General features: G+C 42.1%; 1 protein-coding gene across 3 annotated transcripts in view; it reads left to right on the top strand.

Annotated features, from left to right (window-relative positions):
- Nucleotides 1–8371, top strand: part of homer2 (homer scaffold protein 2) — a 27774-nt gene extending 19403 nt beyond the window's left edge. For 2 of the 3 annotated variants that reach the window (XM_019886521.1, XM_019886519.1), the window contains 4 exons: nucleotides 356–512; nucleotides 1115–1225; nucleotides 3116–3196; nucleotides 6595–8371. In XM_019886521.1, coding sequence (XP_019742080.1) covers nucleotides 356–512; nucleotides 1115–1225; nucleotides 3116–3196; nucleotides 6595–6783 — 538 coding nt within the window. In that variant the 3' untranslated portion in view covers nucleotides 6784–8371. The remainder of the gene's footprint in view (nucleotides 1–355; nucleotides 513–1114; nucleotides 1226–3115; nucleotides 3197–6594) is intronic. The other variant, XM_019886520.1, reaches the window with a different exon arrangement.
- The last annotated feature ends 4602 nt before the right edge of the window (nucleotides 8372–12973 follow it).

The raw sequence follows: 12973 nt of genomic DNA, 5'->3' as shown, positions 1-12973 counted from the left end.
TATATATGTATGCCACTCACAAGAAGTTAGGGAAGTTGGGCTTCCTGGTGAAATTTCAGGACAGTTTTAAAATGCACTGATCCCTTTACAGGTGATCTTAATTAACATGTATAGCACCTGTGTCATTTTTTTGGGGGGGGGGTCCAGCTTGATACACCTTTGGGACATCTCTTTGTCACATCTCAACATCTCCCGACAATACCATGCACATTTAACCAAGAAGTCTTCATTCGAATGGTTTTGTTTGATTCTGCGTCACCTCAGTGGGCACATAGACCAGGCCTTTCAACAATCACCTGTCTAAATGTTCCTTCTTTTCATAACGCTCCTCTTGGAACCGTCTCATGTCTGACAGCAACACCAACGCCAAGAAGTGGGAAACCGAGCTGCAGACGTTAAGAGAGAATAATGCCCGGCTGGTGGACGCGCTGCAGGAGTCCTCGGCTAATGTAGAGAGCTGGAAGAAACAGCTCAGTGCCTGCAAGGAGGAGAGTGACACGCTCAGGCAGAAGGTAATGTAGTTTTGTGAATGCCTAAAAGAAATCTGCACAAACGCATTAAACTGTTGTTTTTTTTTTTTTTGTGCTTAGCTTGACATGAAAAAAAACGTAACAAGTCCTCTTTATTTATTTTTGCGGTGATCGTTTTTCCAGCCCCCGAGGGGCAATTCACATTACACTCTGCTATATTACAGTTTATATATTTGTTTGCACGTTGCACACACACAAGCCGAGCACACATGTACAAATGTTGGCCTACAAGGAGAGAGGTCAGGATGAGCTCAGAGTGAGGACACCTATACGTGGGTCAGACTGCAGGCTGTCCATCCACCAAGTTGTAGCAGTGGGAGTTGAACCATGACCTTCCGGCACTATACTGCCATCTCTGCTTGCTCAGTTGTAGCTTACTGTAAAACTGATATATAAGACAAATAAAGTTAACCATCTTATCTTGGTTCAGTGCTTACATGAAATGGGAAAAGTCAGAGATGGGCTAATGGCAATTAGCCTAGATGCTACAGTAATTAAAAACTTTCAAACAACTGCTACTTTAACATCCAGTTTTGAAGTTCTTCACGTTTCTCCTGATGCGTCCCTCGCTTGTGTGTGTTTAGATTGCGGATCTGGAGATTCAGTGTCATGAGGCCAGTCAGGAGAAGCAAAGAAATGTGCAAATGAGCGTGCGTGTGCAGGAGCTGGAGGCCGAGCTGCACGACAGAAAGCAGGTGAATCTTCATTTGAATTTTGCTGTTGTTCACTTTGGAGGGGGTTGGGGGGGCTCTTATGTTGTAATGTGTTGATGTTTAGTAAAAGAAAACACAGTTTTTGCAGATTTTAAAGGGCCTGATATCGGCCCATTTGGGCCCATTTAGCATGAGCGACATTGTATTGTGCTCCAAAGCAGCAAAGTGTCTGCTCTGCATATTCTTATTGTGCTGTTATTTCTAATGAGAAAGAGCTCTGCGAGGACACGGTGTTTTGACCTTTGCTTCTGGCCTTCTTTAATTCAATTTCCAGCGATCACAGAGTCTTGCGCGCACTTGTCTTTGTTTTACCAATAGTGGCGCAATGCAAAAACTTAAAGGTTAACTTTTTGTGTTTGTTGCAAAACAACCAAACAGACAAACAAAAAACCCTTCAAATTGCAATGAAAATGTATCTTTTTGTTCATAAAATGCTAATAAAGCCCCCCCCAGCTTTGAGCCAATAATTGCCCAATAAATTTCCCGGTTAATTTTGAAGCAGTATTTCATCAGTCCTCGTCATAATGCTGTTCAAATGGTGACATCATGAGACCAAAAATATGCCCATGCTCTCAGAGGGAAGTGGCCCTGAACTTAGAGCGTTATCAGCAGGTTGCAAATGAGATAAAGCAAGACTGGGAGAGTCATCGAGAGGCTTAGAAGTGGACATCCTTGGATTTTCATGGCTCAAACACCTGTTGTGAATTTCCTTCAGGTCTTTGTTAGACAAGAGCAAGTTGTGCAACGAGTAATAAAACAACGAACAGTTGGACACGTGCATTGACAAGTATAGGTCAAATTGATTTCACCTGTAAAGCTATACAGTATTTTACATCGAAATTCCACTCAAAAGGCTAACGATCTGAGTAGCGTATATCGGAGCTAATTTAAAATATTATGATCAAGGGATCATTGACCAGTGAGAGTCTGCAGTCTTTCCATTAATTATGCTCCAGCACTGACCCAGCGGCCTGCAAATCACGGTAAGGTAGCAGATGGCCCACAGAGGCTCATCTGCCCAGTGACTCATTTCTCCTAGAAACATGCATGCACGCACGCACACAAACACACTTTGTCCCGGGATGGTGGGCACATTCTGGCCAGTCACAAATTACAAGAAGCAAACTGCTGCAGGTGATAGCAAATGTTGGCTTCTCATTATTATGATGAAATGTTCCTCACAAAGCAGGGAGGCGAAAAAGGTTTCAGGGCAAAAACTGAAAAACAAACTTGCAAGCACATGGAGAGCACTCTGAACTGATGCTTTTATGTTTCATCGTTACTTTTAGTCGACATTCACGGATCACAACCTGAGGTACACCGACACGAGCGAATTCAGAAGCTGTATTACAAAATGTTGGCCTATGTTTTGTTTAACGGCTGTCAGGGAGAGATGAATTGAACAATATTTTCTGTAGTGGTTGTAGTACTATAAAATTGCGCAGCATCAGAGGTAAGTAGGTCCAATGTATTTATGAAATACTATTGACAGACTCGCAAAGTACTTCACAGACACCGAACAAAAAAAATATAGATGCAACATTTTGGTTTTTGATCCCTTAAGAGCTAAGATTTTTTTCTATGTACACAAAGTATATATATAATTCATCCACATCACAGTTGTGGCATGTCAAATTGCTGATTCGACAACATGCTTATTGCACAGGTGTGCCTTAGGCTGCCCACAATAAAATGCCTGTACCTCATGTTATAACTAGTGAATGCTCTTTATCGAGCAATCCTCATTAGGATTCTCCATTTGTTATGCGCTAAACTTGTCAACCCCCCCTCTGCGCCCCCCCATAGCCACTAGGGCGTCGCTAAAGAGCTGCGGGTCACTGACCCCCCCCCACACACACACACACAACCAAGGAGCTGGAAAATTTGAGGAAGCAAGCGGAGATAATCCCCCAACTCATGGCGGAGTGTGAGAGCATCACTTCTAAACTGCAGGTAAAGAGGCACACGTCAGTGGTGGGTTGTCACGATTTACGTGTGTATGTGTGACGGCAGCTTAGTCCGTTTTTGTGGCTGGCACATGACTAACGTCACACAGCGAGGCCGACAAGTGCATTCTATTCATCTCTCAGGCTGAAGGCTGGTGATTCAAACATTCCTGTCATGAGTCTCTCATACACACACAAATGCGCACAAATTGCTGGCTGTATCTATTAATAAGGGACCATTTCCTGCTCAAAGGTGTGTGGGTTACCACCCTTTTACATGCTACTTTCTTCCAGACTGGATCAGAAAGAAAATAAATTGGCTGTGTTGTCATTGGCTGTAAAATGGTGCTCTTTTTGAAGTTATTTCCATGGGTGTTGATGTCTTATCTTTGGCGTCGGCTGCTTTCAGCAAGCCCCACCTAGCCCCTCCCGTTTGTCATTTTAACAAAAGGGTACCTGTTCGTCAGACTTGGTGAAACCTGAAGTGCGAGAGTGCACAGGCAGTGGGTGTGTGAGAGCCAGCTGTGACATCACAGCACCTGTATGCTCCAAGTCAAAGTTTGAAATAATCCTGAGAGGCCGAACGTGTTGAATACAGCATGTACTGCCTGGACGGGCCTGGCCGGGCCAGCAGGGGTGCGGAGCGGGATAAAAGCAACAATGACATGCCTGGAGTTCCTCAACTGGCTGCTTTGTTTGTCAAAGCAGTCAGCTGGATGAACAACAACAAAGAGTTTGAGCCTTCTTTTGCACTTGCATGGCTCCTAAAATCACAACTGTATGTTGTTTTTTGTTTTTCCTCTCATGCTCGTCTACCACTGAATGGACCTGAACAATTAATCAAATTCAAATCGTCATTACTGAGTGGTAGAATGCAATTTTCTAATCGCAAAGGATGCCAATTCTGCTTCATTTTGGTCAGTCAGGTTTTGTGTTTTTTTGTCAGGGACAATAATGTTGGCAGCACTTCTCTATTAATGAAAGAAAAATGATGATAAAATGTAAGAAAAAAATACAAATATAAAAAATAGTAATCGGCAAGGAAAATCGGATATTGCCTTTCAAATGTGGTTCAACAGAATTATTTAAAAAAAAAAAACTCATGTAACATGCTTGGACAAAAATGAGAGCACCCTTAGCCTAATGATTTGTTGCATAACATTTCAAAGCAATCACTGCAATCAATAAATTTTTATAACTTACAAGGAGACTTCTGCAACTCTCGGGAGGGGTTTTGGCGCACTGGACATGAGCAAAACTGCTCCGGTTGTCTCAATTTCGAAGGGTTCTTTCTCCAGACTGCATCTATCAGCTCCTTGCACAGATGGTCAGTAGGATTTCGATCAGTGCTCGCAGAGAGCCACTTCAGAAGAGTCCAATGTTTTGCTCTTAGCGATTCTTGGACGTTTTTCGCTGTGTTTTGCAAGACCTGCAACCCAAGCCAGGCTTTCCGACGATGGCCACAACATTTCTCTCTGGAATACCTCTCTGGAAAGTCTTAAGATTTCATTGTACCCTGTACAGATTCCAGACTGCCTGTGTCTGAATTTCAGTGGTTAATTTTAATTAATGTAATCACAATATTGAGGGATGGAAAAATAACTATTGAATTGTTTTTCATAATAGTTCAGCCCTACCGCTGACGCCCCGCCCCCTTCCCTCCTTTTTTTCAACATTGTGTGTTTTTTTCCAAAAATGCTTATGGTTGCACTCAAGTTTCTCCTCTACTTAAATGTGACACTGGAGTACAGATAAAGTTTCAGAGTCAGCTGGAGCTCAGAGCCATCGTGGGTGCAGCACCTATTTAGCACTTCTATTTTAAACTCCTCCCTTCATTGGTATCTTTGGCATTAAAGTGTTGCCTCACAGTCTGGACTGCTCGCTTCATCCTCTCGTCACAACAAACTCATAAACGTGCAACTGCAAAGTGCTCTAGAAAGCTTTTGCGAGTGCCACACGTTGTGGGGATGTCCTCAAGTGAGTGCTCAAGTACATGTACATGTTTTTCTACATTCCCCAGAAACGTTATACCACCATTTCGCTACCAATCAAAAATCATTCCAACTTGAACATATTCACGACATCCAAGCAACAGCAGTATTTTCCAGATTTATAACATTCCTACTTTTCCCGGAATTCCTCATTTTGCACAAACAAAGATAAGTGAATCTTGCGAGCACGAATGGTTGTCCTATGTATGCCCCGTGATTGGCCAGCAACCGGTTCAGGGTTCCCCCCGCCTACTGCCCAAAGACAGCTGGGATAGGCTCCAGCACCCTCCGCGACCTTAGTGAGGATAAAGCGGTTCGGAAAATGGATGGATGGATTTTCACCCGTAAAAATATGTCACATTTTAGAGATTATGCATATTTACCCACCCCTCCCACAATTCCTCATCAATTCAAAACATTTGAATGTCAGTGTTCAGCTTAGGGCAGCCCGGTGGTCCAGTGGTTAGCGCGTCAACCTCACAGTGCAGAGGTTCAATTCAAGTTCCGGCCTCCCTGTGTGGAGTTTGCATGTCCTCCGCGGGCCTGTGTGGGTTTTCTCGGGGTACTCCGGTTTCCTCCCGCATTCCAAAATCATCTGTGGCTGTTTAATGGGGCACTCTAAATTTTCCCTAGGTGTGAGTGTGAGCGTGGATGGTTATTCATCTGTGTGTGCCCTGCAATTGGCTGGCAACCAGTTCAGGGTGTCCCCCGCCTACTGCCCGAAGACGGCTGGGATAAGCTCCAGCACCCCCCTTGTGAGGATAAGTGTATCGGAAAATTGATGGATGGATGTTCAGCTTAGTCAGGACACTTGAAAAATACAGTATTTTCTACTTTCCCCAAATGTCATACTTGACAGAGCAAAATTGACAAATTTAGGTATTTTACACATCCTTCTTCGACATTGCTTGACTGATTCAAACACTTGTGCTACTGATTCAAATACTTGTGCTACCCTGGCCACCAGGAGGCAGTATAATAGTCATAGACACAAATGACAAAAATAGACTTAACGCTCTTCTACTACTGTAAGTGAGATAGTCAGATACAGTAATATTAGTCTTTTTTTTTTTGGGAGAGGATAAAGAACATATGGCCGTCAGCATTACTTTGTCTACATGTTTTCAAATACAAATTGCCTCTCAAACAGCCATGATCAATGCTACCTGATAGCAATGCACCACTGCACTGTGCAACTTAGTTCTGGTCCTAAAACAGATTCATTCCATCTCCATTCAGTTCAATGGGAAACATGACTTTGGTTGAGTGAGGGAACAAATTCAATTGGTATTCCACTGTGTGTTCTGCTTTCTTAACGTGCTCAACTGATTCCTGGAGGGAGTGGTTCAAGGGACACTTGTATGTGCCACTCTAATTGCGATGAAGTTGACATGTTTTGTCTCTTCCTGCCCAGACCGCAGAGACAAAGAACAGAGAGCTCGAGGGGAAGATCGACGTTCTTCACATGGACGTGGACGACAGTCGCCAGAAGCAAGGCAACGTCAAAGGCGAGCTGAAGAAGTTGATGGACATCCTGGACATCAAGCTGGATGAGCTGCACGAGTTCCGACGGGGCCTGTCCCGGCTCGGCGTCGACAACTGAGCCCGTCGGCCCGCCGTTGACGTCTTGAGGGCACAAACTCCGTGGCGCCCACTCTCCCTCTCAAGTCACGTCCACCAGGAGGCACTATGGACGTACTTGGAGGAGGAGGAGGAGGAGCGTGCTCTGACACAACCTCACCTTTTGTGTGCAAGCCAATCAAAAGTCATACTTTGGAGCTTATGTTTATGGATGTGATGGGGGGGGGCGGTGGTGGTGGGTTCTTTATAAGGGCTACAAGTAACAACACACAAGGGGAATGCTGCTGAGTGTCACTCGAGTAATAATTGGTGTTATTCTCAAGCCCCACTCCGCCTCCTGGCAATCAATAGGCTCTATCTCAGGTGTGTCACTTTGTACTTGGATGACATGAACCCACGAGACTAATGGCCGTGACACTAAGTGCCTCCGGAGGGGGAAGGGGGGGGGGCAGGTGAAGTCCTCCTGGCAAGGAGATGTGGGCCCCCACATGAAAAGCATCCCGCTCAACGGGTCAAAATGTGTGGAAAGCCATTTTAGCATTTTGTCCATAGCCTTGATATCCCGCTTCAGGTCCACATACATCGGTTGACCTCACTTGTAAGACAGTTTAGTGCACTCAGAACTAGGATACACTAGTCAAATTGCTTGTAGGACTAACACGTTTTACACTACTGTGTGATGTTTTTGCATACTTGTACGTAAGACTCACTTCATTAGTGAGGCGAACCGGCGCAGTTGTGTTCTACTCGTGAAGTGGTGGATGTCATCGAACAGTTTTGTCACTCGTATGTTGAATAAATGCTCAAACGGCTTTTTCCATTTGTTAGATATTTAAGATGTCCAGCTTCATGTCCATATGTACCAGTACATACATTGCATATGGACCTGAAGCTAGATTCCGGGTCAAATGTTCTCGAGACGTGTACTGTAACTAGTACTCACCTTCCCACTAAAGAGTCCTTTTGTCGTCCAGCATTTCCATAGACGGGTACAAGTGATGTCTCCATAGCTTTCTTCACCAACCACGTTATCCAAAAAGAATATAAGCCAATTTTGAGGTCACATTCAAGGACCTGTCGTGCGAGTGTGTGCAATAGTATTTTTGGGCCGATCTGTTTAAAGGCTATTGATGTGCTTCCTTCTACTCAAATTTTTTTTTTTTTTTTGTGTGTGTGTGTCTGTGTGTTAGTGATGTTTGTTTGGGGCGAGTGGCCATGGTGCTGCTTCACGGGCGCATAATGTGAATAACAACACTACTGAGGGACTTGGCTTTTGTCTGACATTATTTATTTGGGTGCCTCTCTCCTATGTATGTGTTTCTATTATGAGCAAAGTCAATCGACATGATGTACAATAGGATGTAGGAACTATACCAAACCTGTCTTCTCTCAGAGCTGCTTTGTACAATCTATTTTTAAATATTTACAACAAAAAAAAACCACCAATGTACTTGCATCCCTGTCATAAAATTGGAATTTGTTGATTCATGTAATATCAAACATAAAGTGTGACCTTTTGTTTTGAACCAAATGACTCATGTAAAACACCCGTGGCTTCTCTTCATTTTAAAATATAACTGATTACTTTTTAAAAAAATCACTTCAAACAGTCAGTGAGTTGAGTGAGTGATATAGTTGTACAGTGCTTACCCACTGAATTAGACCAGGATCCAAAGTCAGCGTTGTTGGTTGTCAAAATCATGTTTAGGATAGGTCTGTAATAGTTAATACACCAGAAGGGAGAGGCTCTTGAACTGACTTTTCAATGCTTAAACAGTGGTTCCACTTGAATTTTCAAATGTGCTGTTACAGGAAACATGACGCAACCAACACACGTTATCTTGGTCAACATGTCAAATTACGGTACAGTAATTTGTTTGCGATCTTGAAAAAAAAAAAATTTGGGCTGTAAAATTGTGCTTTTTTTTTCTCATCCCTGGTCAAAATAAAAAAATGGAAAGCCCAGTAAAATAGAAAGAGTCCACATTAAAGCACATCATGATGCTTCTCTTTGACAGGTGGCCTTGTAAGTGTGGTCAGTACTGTACACCAGGTCTAAAATGCAAAGCGATGGTGAAACAATTCTGGTGGGTAAAAACAAGGCAGCTCGTCTCTGTACCGCCGCTGTACAATGTACATCACTAAACTGAGCCCTAATCCTAACGCACACAAAACCACAATAATTGAGCAGGGATTTACCATTTTTCTCTTGCCAGAGAAAAAAAAAAACAGCCACAAAACTGCCTGTTTGCAGCGATGGAAAAACCCCAGTGAGGAAATATCTGCAGTAGAGGATCCGAGGACAGGTTGCCTTGGCAACTTAATCCCACTGACTGCACCCCCCACCACCACCACCACCACCTTAAAAAAATGGGAAGCATACAGTATCTAACATCTCATCTTTTTTATGGGACAAACAATGAGGGAATGAAACTTAATGACAATGCAAAGTAGTGTATTTCCTGCCTCCTCAAAATAACTCAAAACAGCCATTAATGTCCACTGGCAACAAAAGTGAATACACCAGGTGAAACCGCCACTTTGGTGAGATACTAAAGCTAATGCTTATTTCACTCACGTTCATAGCTTAGGTTGTTGGTTTGAATATATATGGGTGGAAAATTTGGTTTTCGATAATACTTAACTCCATCTTCATTCTCATCAGAAATTGCCACGCAAACTATAAAATCTTGAAAGTACTTTGCATTTATTTTACTCACAGAGTGACTTGAGGGCTCATGCTTTTTGTTTTCTCCCAGTCTTGCTTCATGGTTTTAATGACCTATTTTAAATTGAGCAGTGTGACAGCACCACAAAGAGGTGCAATTTGGAACTTCTGATAGCTCTTTACTGGCCTGCTGGACAGGTTGCATTTGAAGTCCCTGTACCAAGAGTTCTAAGATGCACAATACTATAAACTAAAGTTTCCACTTCCATATGCCAACATTCTTTATAACCGATTCAAAGTGTAATTTGTAAACACCAGTAAAATGCTTGACTTTACAATTTCATTTACAATAAATGAATTCGCCAATTATTTAATAAGAGAAACAAAGAATACATGAGATATTAGATACAGTATTAGATATTATGATATAAGAAAGAGCATGATGCTGATTTTCCAAGTGTTTTGCAAGTCCCACTCGTAGTACACATGCTCACTCTATTAATTAATTTGGTTCAATAAATCAAAGACTGCAAATTTCCCCAGTGCGGGACAAATAAAGGTTATCTGATCTTAAATAATCACAGAATTATTTATTTTAAATCAAGTCAATTACAATTGTGAAAGCCCCTATCCTACTGAGTGGTGAACAATTACTACTGTGAGCGAAAAGTACAAAAATGCACGTTCATGTCTGAGTTCTTCAGGGTTCGTTCAAGGTCGGAAATGATCGCGTAACGTTTGCCAGCAGTTTTCGGGACGTTTTTTTTTTTCTTGTCGCAATGAAATTTGGACCATGCAGATGTCGGTCAGGGCTTGGCTCTTGACAACCTGCCACTGGAGAACCATCAAACGGAGATCCCGCTTCTCTGTACTGATGTGTCGGTCGCGAACGAGCCGGTACAAAGAGCCGACTCTTTGAAGTGAACGATGAGAGCCGGCACCCTTCCTGGAGAGCCGGCTCTCTCTCTCTCTTTTCTCTCTCTCTCTCTCTCTCTCTCTCTCTCTCTCTCTCTTTTTCCACGTGTCTGAAGCGAGGTTTGGCAGTGGCTCAGCTGCCGTGCTCAGAGGTCGACCAGAAGAGAAAGAGGAGGGGCGAGGGGCTTGGTAGAGACTGCACTGGGTGCACGCTGAGCACGTGCTGCGTCGCGTCTGCGCAGCCACAGACAGACTAAGGAAAAAGAAAGTCATCCGATGTTTCCTCCCCAATCTGAAACGAAGTTTGATTTCACCGCAATCCTTTAGGTTTTGCAGGTTCTTCAGCCCCCAGCCCCGTTGGGACCAGCAGAGAGCACCCCGCAAGCATCCAGACGAGACTATTCCAGCGGAGTTGCCCTGATCAACAAAGCATCTTGAAACAATAAAGTTGGCTTGCACGTTTTGGTAGTGTGCATAATGGGTGTTTTATTTGCACTTTATTCACGATCGCCAAGAACAGAGGTGTCAAACATACGGCCCGCAGGCCAGAACCGCCCGCAAGGAGGTTTGATCAGGCCCGTAGGATAATTTAAAAGTGAAAAAATGCATAAAAGACACGGAATGAATATTTTTAATAAAGTGCAATTCATGGAATATCCGCTGGGGGAACACACTGTTTTGATCAGAGGAAAAGACAACATTGTTTTGATCAGAGGAGAAGACAACAGCAGCCTCAGTCTGTCACTGAGACAGACCCAACACAGCAGACGCGATCAAGGACATGTGAATACTTTATTCTTGACACATACACTCTCCTTAGTTTGTAAGGTGGAGGCAGGGATTACATTTAGATTTTATATGCTCGTGTAAATGGTTTAAAAATTCCTTTCTTGATAAATCTCATTTAATCTTAAAAGTGCATTACAGTACTATATTTTTCAAGACTAATTACTTGTTAAGGTTTTGTGCCTTTGTACAGTCAGTGGGATCAGTTGCAATGCATATACAGTCAAACCTTGGTTTTCATCCATAATCCATTCCAGAAGGCTGTTCGAAAACCGAATTGTTCGAAAACCGAAACCACGCTCTTTTTAAAATAAAAATGTTTATCTAACACGTCTGCTCACAATGGAAAGCAACATGAGGAAGCTCACTTCCTCATCTACTCAAGGAAGCATCACTTCCTCGTGTAAAGAAGGCCAGAGGAGTTAAGTGGTGCATTCAAGTGCGCTGCGTTTGTTCGAGAACCGAAATTTGTTCGTCATCTGAGGGATAAAAAATTAAAAATTTTTGGTTAAAAACCGAATTGTACGAGAACCGACACGTTCGAAAACCGAGTTTTGACTGTATGTGAATGATAAAAGTAAATTGCACATTTGTCTAAGGAAATCTTAGGTGCTTCATGAAATGTCTTGTAAAAGATATGTTCATTGAATTTCAAAAATTTCCTAAAGTGCATCTTTAGACCAAAACAAAGGAAAGAAATAACCAAAATAATGTTATTTTGGTTATTTATAGCAGAGTATGGTATAATTTTTAATGGTCCGGCCCACTTGACATCTACAGAGGGCCTATGTGGCCCACAATGTGAAATGAGTTTGACACCCATGCTATACATAGTCGTTTTTTTCGGCTAAAAACGCCTTACTATACATGGTCGTTTTTTTCGACTAAAAACGCCTTACTATACATGGTCGTTTTTTTCGACTAAAAACGCCTTACTATACATGGTCGTTTTTTTCGACTAAAAACGCCTTACTATACATGGTCGTTTTTTTCGACTAAAAACGCCTTACTATACATGGTCGTTTTTTTCGACTAAAAACGCCTTACTATACATGGTCGTTTTTTTCGACTAAAAACGCCTTACTATACATGGTCGTTTTTTTCGACTAAAAACGCCTTACTATACATGGTTGTTTGTTTTCCAATAAAAACGCTTAACTATACATGGTCGTTTTTTTCATCTAAAAATGCCTTACTATACATGGTCGTTTTTTTCGTCTTAAAACGCCTTACTATACATGGTCGTTTTTTTCAGCTAAAAAAGCCTTACTATACATGGTCATTTTTTTTCCGATAAAAACGCCTTACAATACATGGTCTTTTTTTTCGTCTAAAAACGCCTTACGATACATGGTCGTTTTTCTGATAAAACTGCCTGACTATACATGGTCGTTTTTTTCGTCTTAAAACGCCTTACTATACATGGTCGTTGTTTTCGTCTAAAAACACCTTACTATACATGGTCGTTTTTTTCAGCTAAAAAAGCCTTACTATACATGGTCATTTTTTTTCCGATAAAAACGCCTTACAATACATGGTCTTTTTTTTCGTCTAAAAACGCCTTACGATACATGGTCGTTTTTCTGATAAAACTGCCTGACTATACATGGTCGTTTTTTTCGTCTTAAAACGCCTTACTATACATGGTCGTTGTTTTCGTCTAAAAACACCTTACTATACATGGTCGTTTTTTTCAGCTAAAAAAGCCTTACTATACATGGTCATTTTTTTTCCGATAAAAACGCCTTACAATACATGGTCTTTTTTTTCGTCTAAAAACGCCTTACGATACATGGTCGTTTTTCTGATAAAACTGCCTTACTATACATGGTCGTTTTTTTCG

Source organism: Hippocampus comes, unplaced genomic scaffold (genome assembly GCF_001891065.2).
Source record: "Hippocampus comes isolate QL1 unplaced genomic scaffold, H_comes_QL1_v1.1 scaffold261, whole genome shotgun sequence".
Classification (NCBI taxonomy): domain Eukaryota; kingdom Metazoa; phylum Chordata; class Actinopteri; order Syngnathiformes; family Syngnathidae; genus Hippocampus; species Hippocampus comes.
The sequence above is the reverse complement of the archived record's forward strand: the minus strand, read 5'-3'. Positions and strand labels throughout refer to the sequence as shown.